The following is an 11,091-nucleotide window of genomic DNA, read 5'->3' on the forward strand; positions in this document are numbered from 1 at the left end:
TTTGGCGCTATATAAATACTGAATTGAATTGAATATTTACACATTCTCACCTACTGTACTTTATTATTAATATGTTTGAGTTTGTTATTGGTACGTTTGGCATGCATCTCCCTTCTTTGTTGTAGCATAACAATTTAGATTAGGTCTGCTCTGTGGAATATTTCTTTGGTAGAAAGTTGATGTTGTATTGATTATTCTGAGTAACAGGAACGTTGTTTCTGGAAACAAATAATTAATTTTTTAAAGCTGTGAGAATTCACCTACATTGTACTGGGTGGGGGCAGAAAACAGAAATCTCAAAACCTGGACAAATTAAACCATTTGCATCTATCTATCTATTTGATAGATCTACTTAATAGATACTGTGCCACTAGAGGGAAGGGAGAAACATGTTTGTTTGTAATGTGGGTGACCCAAACCTGACATTTCCCCATTTTTTTCCACACTCCACAGCTGAGTGAGATAAGTTTTGTCAAGTCCAGGAAGCTCTTATTGGCTTTGCTTTTTCACTTGTAAGAGAAAAAGTGGCTATATTTAGAGCTTTTGTGGGTCTGCCAGAGACCTCATTACAAATAAATTTGGAAAAAGTGTGTTAATTCCCATTCTCTGTCTACCAGATGCATGGTGAGTAGTGAGATAAGGAATGCTGCAAGTCACAACCAAATTTGGTGTTTTGATGTTTCACTGCCCCAAAGTGAGAGTCAAGAGCGTGAATGTACAAAAGATAAGCTTTTGTCAGAGCCCTGCTAAGTTACATGAACTGCTGTCATGGATAAAAAACATGACTAAACCTTGAGGTCCGAGGACGCTTCCCTTCCTGCACATGCCACAGTGATGTGTGTTTGTTGGAGCGAGACAGGGAAAACTGTTAAGTGACTTCCCATATGCTCTGTCATGCTTTGGGCAAAAAACAGACAGCCAGAGAATAGAGGGAGCGGGAGAGAGAGTGGTTGTGTGTTTTCACGAAAAGGAAGCCTGTCCAGACAGTGTTAGATGACATCATCGTCTCTAATAACTTCTGCGTGTGTGTGTGTGTGTGTGCATGTGTAGGTGGTGGGTCGGGCTTCAGACCATCCGGCTCTACACTATAAAAAGACAGAGAAAGAGGATTCAGTCATTCAGACACAAGCTACAGCAGTGAAGGGGACTGAAGCTGAAACACAAGAGACCCGCTGTACTACATCTGACGCCTTTCAACCAAAAGGTAAGAACTACAACTGGACTAAACATTTAGAGCTTCAGTAATTAGAATTATGGCTCTTATATAAAAGTACTGGCACAATTATTTTATGATCAACAAAGTCAATACATTTTTTTCCAGAACCTATTAAATTTGCTAAATGTGTTACTTTTTGTTTCAATAATATGACATAACGAAAACACAACACAAGGCATAACATGGTTGTGCAAATGACAGTTAAGTAAAGCATGAAGTACTAACCTGTCTAGATGGGATATGAATATTGCATAACATTAAAAGAATGTGTCAAATAGGAACAGAGGTAGCATTATTCACAGCCATAGCTAAGATGTAAGAAATATTGTGGTCATGTCTCCTTGGTTTGCTTAAAATGCTAATATGGTGCATTCCATGGATTAAACCACCCAACAACACAATGTAAAGTAGTTAAAGTAACTTAATTCTACCTAGATACAACATTAACATCCTGTTTACACATTAGTGCATCAATAATTGATGCAGGAGCTGTTGGTAAACTGACAGTTGGAATCAGGGACTTTTAAAATATATTTGGTTTTTATAATGGCAATCTGATGGGAGGAACTGGCATGAGAAATGAAGAGCGTGAAAATGAACACTGTTTAAAAATTTAGAAGCAACATAGATTAGGTATGCATCTTGTTACCTCAAAGATTATGTATGCATATTATGTGATAATATATCATGCAGTACAAATGTGAACTATGAAAACATCAGCAGTAAGCTGGGAGGAGATTTTGGGAATTAGCGGTGCTAACAAAATCAGTAGCTGAATCTCTAATATCTTGCAAAACAATCATCACCATCAACCATTTGAGTACCATCAAAGTACTGACAACAAGTTTTATTAAATCATTTTCTGATAAATGAGTATGATAAAACATATAGAAATCAGAGTTGAATGTTGTTACACACTATTAAGTAAAAACTGTGTGGATACGATTTTGAACACTGGATTACAGCATTAAGAGAGTGGTTGGTATGTGAATACCAGTATTTCAACTTATATTATCAAATTAGTCATTATATTATCAATATGATTTATTACTTCACTACTGACTAGAATTAAAAGTAGATTTATCTAATACTACAAAGATTAAGCAGTACAAAATGTTAGCTATTTTGAAAGATGTTCAACAAAGGATCCCAGTGTTTAAAGCTCTAAAATTACACAAAGCATAAGCAGTAAAATTCAGCGGTGGCCAGTGGCTTTTCTTAGACTGATGCACTTGCGAAAAAGTGAAAGCATGTTTGATCACAGCTGGAAATGATTACATTTGCAAATAGAGGCTAACATACAGCGTTCGCCTTTGACCCAGCACTACTTCTGTGATGCTGCTGCTGTGCCTACAGTATAATATTGATGTCTGCAGTGGAAATCTGATGACACACACAGATGTTCCAGTCAACATACTGACACATCCTGCCTGAGTCACACACACAGTACATTCCTATCTTACCAACAGTGGAGTCTCATGCGCCAGCCAAGGGTGGATTTCTGTTTCAGGTCATTTTGAAATAAAAATAGAATACATACATTTAAGTTCTTTTTACATAATATTACTGCAAATGTGCTTTATTAAATGTGTTAAAAGAAATTGCCAAGAGGGAACTTGTGTCCTTGAGTGATGTCTACCAATCAAAGATGGGACCTCCATATACTGCAGTGGACTCTCTGTCCCATTCTTTTACCTAACCGCTTTGTTTTTGTCAAAAATGGCGTATGATTGCAGCAAACACAATATCCACCCAGAAATACAGACAGTAAAGGTAGTAGTGGTACAGACTGAAAAAGAAATAATGATAATCATAGTAGTAATAATAACAGGACTAGTAATAACTGTAGCAAAGGGTGTTGAGCAGGGTCATGGCAGCAGCAGCAGGTGACTCACAACCACAGACTCAACAGTTCCAGAGCCAGAGACACCTGCAGAAGGCGATAGAAGGAGAAAGGATAACATTTAGTTTATCTAAGTTTCAATTATATAATACATCTTTTTACACTTGTGCACTCGTTTTAATTTTCCTCCTTGGGGAATTCATATTCTGTGTTGGTTGTGTGGAATGGTGATGTCTGCATTTTAAAGATGGCTCCCTTAATCCTGTGGGTTATCTTATTTTGTATTTGCTCTTAACTTAAGGCAGGGCAGTGTCAGGCAGACAGGAATGCTGGAAAGCTAGAGCTAGCTGACAGAGTGTGCGTAGAAATGGTCGTGTGTGATTACATACATACATACATGTGTGTGTACACACACACACGGGAACTAATGAGGGAAATGGGATGCAGTTGAGGTGACTGGTGGAACGAGGTAATAGAAGGGCAGGAGGGAGTGGCTGGATCTGCAAAGACATGAGAGAAACAGAGCAGGAATGTGAAAACATGACTTACTGGGTGGAGATGTGACAGATATCCATCCAACAAATTTTGCTCTTTTTTGGGATCATGTTCTGAGTGCCAATGATAGTGTGCATTAAGTAGGTGTTACTCTTTGGTGTTACTGTCTGTGTAAAATTCACGTGGGCCTGGTCCACACCGATTTTGAATTCAAACCAACCAGAATGAATCTTACACCTATTCTCTTCTTTCTTTATCAGGATGCTTTGCATTTATATTTTCCTGTTGCTGACTCTGAGCAGAGTGGGGTTGAGCTCTCTGCAGGATAGACAGACTGACTTTGGCCTGAAGGTCTTTTCACAACTGTGCCAGAGCTCTGTGGACAAGAATGTGGTCTTGTCACCCTACGGTGTGGCCCATGTTCTGGCCATGGCTCAGCTTGGGGCTGCTGGAAAAACACTCAGGGCCTTAACTACTGTGATGGGCTTCTCTCTGAAAGGTGAGTGATCCATAGTTTAAAAGAAAACAGTGAGGATTATGTCATGAAATGGGACAAAAACAACACCAAGCAATAATAGTATCAAGGGAAAAAATTATACACTGAACAGAAAATCCCATCTATATCGAATACAATGCGAGACTAAATCCTAAACAGCCATAAACATGTATGCACAGTGCATCCAGCTGTGACTGTCTGCATAATAGTGCTGAAAAATAGATTTAATTAAACAAAAGTCCAGGGTATTCAAAGTAAATAAACGATCCCAACAAACAAATAATCCAACTGGAAAACCAAGAACTGTCAGGGGAAAGCAGGTAGACAGAGGACATCACAGTACAGAGCATTACAAGCTAAACGCTACAATGATCAGACAGGGAATGAACAGAAACACCAAACATAGTACATACACAGGGACTAACGAGCAGGGCGGCAGCAACACAGGTGACCGGGCTAACGAGGCAGAGAGACAGCAGGGGAGAAGACAGAGACAGGAAGACAGAGTAATAACTGGGGGAACAGACATAACCTAGGTTATTGGACACTAAACACAGAACCAAAAAGCAGAGCTAAATCTAAGATAAATGACAGACAGGTACAAAGTGAGCTAAACAGAACCCGCGAATGAACAATGAAATAAACAAGGCTAAACAGAGAACACAAGATAAGGAACAAAACTCCAAAACAGAAAACATGGACCATGGACCTGTTACAGACCATTGTAGGGAACAGAGACAGAACTAACCAGGAAACAGGACAACACTCAACAAGAAACAGAACAGAAATAAGGAAAATACCAAACATCACTAAACACTAGCTGACTGGGTGAATAATAACTCAGACTAAATAACAGATACCAAACTCACAGTTAACTAAACTCAACAGAACAGAACTAAAAAGTGGATGCAAAACCCAAATCTTAGAATCAAGAACCAAAACCCAGAAAAAAAGAAACCAAATTCAAAACACAGTGTAAACTAGACACAAGACAACATACAGGACTGAAACCCAAAACACAGACTAAATGACAGATACAGAAAAGACTAGAAATAACAAAACTGACTGAAACTAACTAAACAGAGCAGAGCAGACACACCCACAGTGTGACACATGCAGTACAGCAAAACAATTGTTGGGTCTCTGTAAATAACATCACAGGGTACTGTCTAGACGTACACTATATGAAAAGTGCAATGAGATAACTTTTGTTGTGAATTGGCAGTATATAAATATAATTAAATTGAATAAAAGAGCACTCCCAGGATTAGTAGACTACCTACCTGCGTCTCAGCATTAAGCCAGACGTGATGTGAGCCTTTCTAACAAGCGCCTCCTACAGGCCGATTGTTATCACTGTAGTAGCTGTGCTATTTTATTTTATAGAAAGGAGGAGGATGTACTTCATGCCGTATTATAATTATCAGTTCCATTGTTCATTTTCAGTCTATACCAATACAACCTTTACTGTCTGTATTTCTGTGTGGATATTGTGTTACCACCCCTGCTTGCTCATGGTCTCTGTAAATAAAATCACAAATAGTACGGTCTAGACCTGCTCTATTTGAAAAGCGTTATGAGATAACTGTTGCAAAATTTTTTAATGGAATTGAATCAACAAGGCCCGGGAGCCCGACACTCATTCTGATGTCCCCCCAAACCTCTCCCTCTCCTCCCCCCTTTTACAGTTCATACTGTATATGTTTGCACATGCAAATCTGATGTACTGGTAAATAACTGCCATATTGCACATAGTTATATATTATTCTTTTACATTTAGTATATCCTGTCAATCTTATATTTATATATATTTATATAGGTTTAAATTTATTGTTAAGCACCAACTATTTTTGCACTGCCTTACAAGCTAAAAAAAAAGTTACAGTATGTACAATATACAGTAGTACAATATAATTATGAGGGTATACATACACTGCCACTTACATAAACTTGCTGATAATAACACAAATAATAATGCTCTTTTTTTGCTCTTTGCAGATATATAACAGATAATATACTCACATTTAAGGGCACAGAAAATATATGATAAAATCTACAAGAGAGATATAATAAGAGAAAGAAAGCAGTTAAGTATAAAATTAATTAAAAGCAAATTGTAAGTTACTAGACATCTAAGACTTCCAGCCTGCAAGGCCAGTTGCAAGTGAGGTGTGATGGATTTATCGACAAATGTATCTTTGAATTCGGTAGACTGGAGAATAGGAAGTTGAAGGTATATTGGTGTATCTATTAAACCTTCATCTCACCTGTCCTTCAGAGCGAGGGATGTCTCGGCAGCAGCGGCTTGTGTTGCGGGACCTGTCCAGTGAGGAGGGGGTGAAAACAGCCAGTGGGGTGATGGTAGAGAGGAATATGATCCTGGAGAAGGGATACCGAAGGGCCCTGGCCAAGGCCTTCCAGGCCCATCCTCATCAAATGGACTTCACCAAGGTAGACCAGGCAGTCAGCATCATCAATGCCTGGGTCTCAGAGCACACTGCAGGTACTTACAACACACAATTAACAGCACATCATCTGCAGAATTCTCCACAGAACTCCGCTGCAACCACCATCAACTTTGTTTTGCATTGCTGCATTCCTGCTTTTCTTGTTTCCATCTCATTTGAAACCTATTTGTTGTCTTTTCTTCTGTAGGTTCCATTCCTGAGTTCTTGGCATCTGGATCTCTGACTGATGAGACCCGCCTGATCCTCCTGAATGCCCTCCACTTTCAGAGTCACTGGAAGATTCCCTTTGACCCCCTACTGACACAGGAGAGGATGTTCCACTGTGCCAATGGCAGCACAGTGCCGGTGCAAATGATGAGACTCACCAACCGCTTTAACTACGGTTGGTGAAATTGACCCAGTGCACTTATACAGTGTTCCAAAGATGACAGACTTTCTGTGTGCTACTTTGAAAAATTAATCGGCCTCCTTCTCCTTTGTCAATAGCCGAGTTTATGACTGATGACGGGGTGGATTATGATGTCATTGAGGTCCAATACGAGGGTGACTCAATGAGCATGTTCCTGGTGTCACCCTTTGAGCCTGGTGTTCCACTGAGCATGCTCAGTGCAGATTTAAGCAGCCAGAGGATTCAGCAGTGGAGAGTGGAGATGAGGAATGTCAAGAGACAGCTGACCATGCCCAGGTGAGGTAGAAAGGGTCATGTAGTATGTGGGTAGCTAATGTTATTATTTTACGATTATTTGTGTCATTTTAATTTTTTTGTGCCTGTCCTACAGTGTCAACAGTTTGCGACACCAGCTGTGTGCTCTGAGACTCATTATTTCTTATGGCTTGTGCCACACTGGTGTAGTACTAGATGTACTTGGCCTGGCAGATGTAACATATTAACAGATTACAATTAGCTGTACATCGTAAAGTGTATGGATGCTGTGTGTTTGTGCCGCAGACTAACAAATTTTGAGTTTTGTGCAGAGAAAGAGATCTACATGTACTAAAATGTAAATGCCACACTTACATTTAATTATTTTACATGTTAATGCGGAGTGTAAGTTTGAACTGGTAAAATGACGTAGTCCAGCTATACAGTAAGTTTTGAAAACTCTCAGAATCCTACTATGGCAAAGACATGACCTACCCTGCTCTGTCTCTGATTGGCTAAGCCTGATAATGGTGTTTCTCACTTAGCCCTTGCTAAGACAACAACACGGGAGAGTTCAATCTCAAAACGTTTTGCACTGGTTTGCTATGTTCACAGTTAGAATGACATGTTTCCTCAAAATGGTGCGCAATGTTATGCAGGGCAATGTTATGTAGGTATGTTGCCATGTTAAAAAGGCAGAAAATTGCAGTGCACTTGGTACACAACAGGGTACTGAAGGCACTGTGTTTCTGTTGAAATAAACGTTTTGCTATGTTTTATCAGGGCTGAACTCAGCCCAGCTGTTCTGCTGATGTCGGGATCTCATCATCAGTCTAAGCCAATCAGAGGCACAGTAATGAAACAGTTATGAGACATACACAAGACTCAATGCTAAATTGAACAGTGAATGCTGGAAAATAAATTATAATCATATTTAGAATTATGTTACTATCTGTAATGTTCCTATATTTTATTTGGGACATCGGTTCCACAATACTGACAGGCTTGCCATTTGTAAATATTCCCATCAGCCACAAAACAACCAACTCCAGACCCGCCACACAGCTAAGCCACAGCCAGCCAGCCACCCCAGCTTAGTTTAGGTTACAGTTAGCTAATTGGCTGCCCCTACCTTGCATCTCTTTTGGCTAGTAGAAAGCAGTTGTTAGTTGTATACAAGGGTTAAATTCAATCCTCCGACAGAAATACACTAATCAACATTGGAAAAGGAAGCACAGGGAATGGATTAAGTACAGAGATTACTGTCTGCAGGATGTTCTGACCACCCAACCAGAGCATGAGTGCTATTAATTGCAAGGATTTGACAGTTACACGTAGAAACTTTGTGCAACCAGGATGAAAACTGAGGATTTGGGTATGTTGTTGTTGCAGGTTTACTCTGAACTCTGAGGTGAATCTGAAGACCACTCTGCTTAACATGGGTCTGGGAGACATGTTCAATCTGGCTACTGCTGATTTCTCACGCATCACCAGTAAGTTAACCTCTAGGAAGACCAGTTAGTTAGAAACTTTTTTTGTGGTGGACAATGTGCCTTCACCTCATAGCACGTAGGCTATACATAAAAACATAGAAACATAGTGGCGTTCTGTGTTCTTGTTTTGCACATTTTTGTAGCCCTTACTTGTCTGTGGGGTTTCCTTGGTTTTTCCTGGGTTTCCACACTACATAACCATGTTAAAAATGACAATAATTAGATTTTGCATTTTGTTGAACTATGTATCTAATCTGTGTGTGTTTCTGCCCTCCAGCTGATGAGAGGCTGTGTGTGTCAGAGGTTCTGCAGAGAGTAAGGATTGAGGTGAATGAGCAAGGAACCAAGGGAGCTGCAGCAACAGGTAGGCTCAAAACTCAATCTCTCTAGTGCACTCACTCACTCACTCCTACACATGCTTTTAATAGTTTTAATAATTTTGGCCATGATTTTTGTCAGCAATAGTAACATTCAGAAGTGCTGAGTCACATAATATCAAACAAAATGGTGGCGAGAACCACAAAGAATAAATAGTTGTAGTAAATGGAATTATCTTTTAAACAGGTACAGTCAAAGCTACAGTCAAAGCCAGCAACTCCTGATAAAATACATTTATTCTTACTACTTATACTATGAGAATTGAATAGATACTATAAGATATACTAGTGACATACTAATACTGAGCCATAGTTGTGGTAAGTTTATCTCTCTCCATAATGGAAGTAATTTTTTATTAATTTGGTAGAACAATGAATGGTAACTGGTTGGTGCAAACTGGTCTAAGAATATACACCATAACATGAAACAATAAGGTAGGTAAGTAGGTTTATTGTCACAAAATAACAAGTATTAGAGTGAAATTGTGTTTTGTAACTCCCCTCTGCTACATAGTAGACAATATAAATTAATAAAGAATGGAGCAGTGCTGAGGATGAATTTTAAGAGTTTAAGGATCTTAAATCAGTTATAATTGCCTTATTTGAGGCCCTTTCTTGTAACCTTTCTTGGCCCTGTGTCAAAAATTGTTTTAAGACTTTTATTATTTCTGATAATAGTATTCATATATGGCACATATTCTTAAATATATTTTGCTGTTTGATCAAATTACAACAAACTAACTTGAGACAAGGTAAACATGGGGCCAGATTGTATTCAGGAGTACAGTTTGTTATCTGGCATCTAGACAAAAACAATAAAGGGAGCCCACAGCTACATTTTGCACAGGGCCCCCACACACTTTAGAGAGACTGACCTGTTTTTAATTTCTTCCCTCTGTTAGCGGCTGTGATGTTTTCTCGTACGGCAGTGGAGGAGATTACTCTGGACCGACCCTTCCTCTTCCTCATCCAGCACAAACTCACAGGTTAACACTCTTATTTTGTTTTAATTTGAAATCCCACTTTACAGTGCCGTTCAGCTGATCATTGCAGGTAGTGTGTGGTGTGTCAAATGTTTCCCTTCCTGTGTTCAGGTGCTGTTCTCTTCATGGGTCAGTTCAACCAGCCTCAACAACAATAACCCACTCTGAGGACCTGCCTTCATTCCACTGTGTTTGACTACTGCTGCTTATACTTCACATGATGACCAAAAGTCATACAGAAGTCATACACATGACTTCTTTTGACTCTACAGACAAATTCATTGAAGGTTTATGTAAAATGTGCTTAATACAAGAAAACTGAGGCAAAGTGACACACAGACATTGGAAACAGGATTGACAGATATTATTTTATTATCTCAGTTAGAAGCAGAGTTTATATGTTTACTATTAAATTATTTCTCTGAATGTTTGTAGTTGGTAAGAAAGAAAATGATGATGACTGTGTGAGAAAAATCATTTTTATCTATTTTTATAATGTTAATTGTAATGTATATTTTTTGTTAAAGTTGTATCTTTCAGTATTAATATTTATTAAAATACTGTGTTTTTAGAAAGCTGTAGTCTCTGTAATTACTGTAATGTAAAAACACTGACCTCTTGTGTCCAAACAGTCAGACTTCCCTAATCTACAACATGCTGTATTGTAGATCTGACCATGCGTTACACACACATAATGAAGCCCTTATCAAATATAATCTAAAAAGCTTTCAGTACAATTAAAATTTTTATTAGGAAAACAAAAAGGGGATCATCTGTATTTGTGTCACAAAATAACAGGATTAAACAAGTGGACACAAATTAGATAACTCCCTTCTGCTACTTAGCAGATAATATACATTAATCTAGAAGCAATTATGAAAATGGTAAACAGAAATAAACTATAGTCAATGAAGCAGTGCTGAGGATGAATTTCAGCTTAAAAGTCTGATAGCTTAGGGGGAAAAGCTGCTCTGCAGTCTGGTGGTGCGGCAGCAGAAACTTCTACATCTCTTCCCAGGTATGCGGCTGGGTGGGTACTGTCCTTTAGTATCCTTTGGGCTCTGCAGACACCTCACC

General features: G+C 38.8%; 1 protein-coding gene across 1 annotated transcript; it reads left to right on the forward strand.

Moving 5' to 3' along the window:
* Positions 1-1,056: 1,056 nt before the first annotated feature.
* Positions 1,057-10,670, forward strand: serpine1 (serpin peptidase inhibitor, clade E (nexin, plasminogen activator inhibitor type 1), member 1). The gene is made up of 9 exons (XM_038732780.1): positions 1,057-1,204; positions 3,815-4,053; positions 6,329-6,553; positions 6,706-6,900; positions 7,005-7,203; positions 8,554-8,654; positions 8,932-9,018; positions 9,934-10,017; positions 10,126-10,670. The coding sequence occupies exons 2-9, from the start codon at positions 3,816-3,818 to the stop codon at positions 10,170-10,172; spliced, it is 1,176 nt and encodes a 391-aa protein (XP_038588708.1). The 5' UTR covers positions 1,057-1,204; position 3,815; the 3' UTR covers positions 10,173-10,670.
* Positions 10,671-11,091: the final 421 nt, after the last annotated feature.

This window comes from Micropterus salmoides, unplaced genomic scaffold, assembly GCF_014851395.1.
Source record: "Micropterus salmoides isolate LMB-PRFRI ecotype aquatic unplaced genomic scaffold, ASM1485139v1 Ms_hic_scaffold_2, whole genome shotgun sequence".
Classification (NCBI taxonomy): Eukaryota; Metazoa; Chordata; class Actinopteri; order Centrarchiformes; family Centrarchidae; genus Micropterus; species Micropterus salmoides.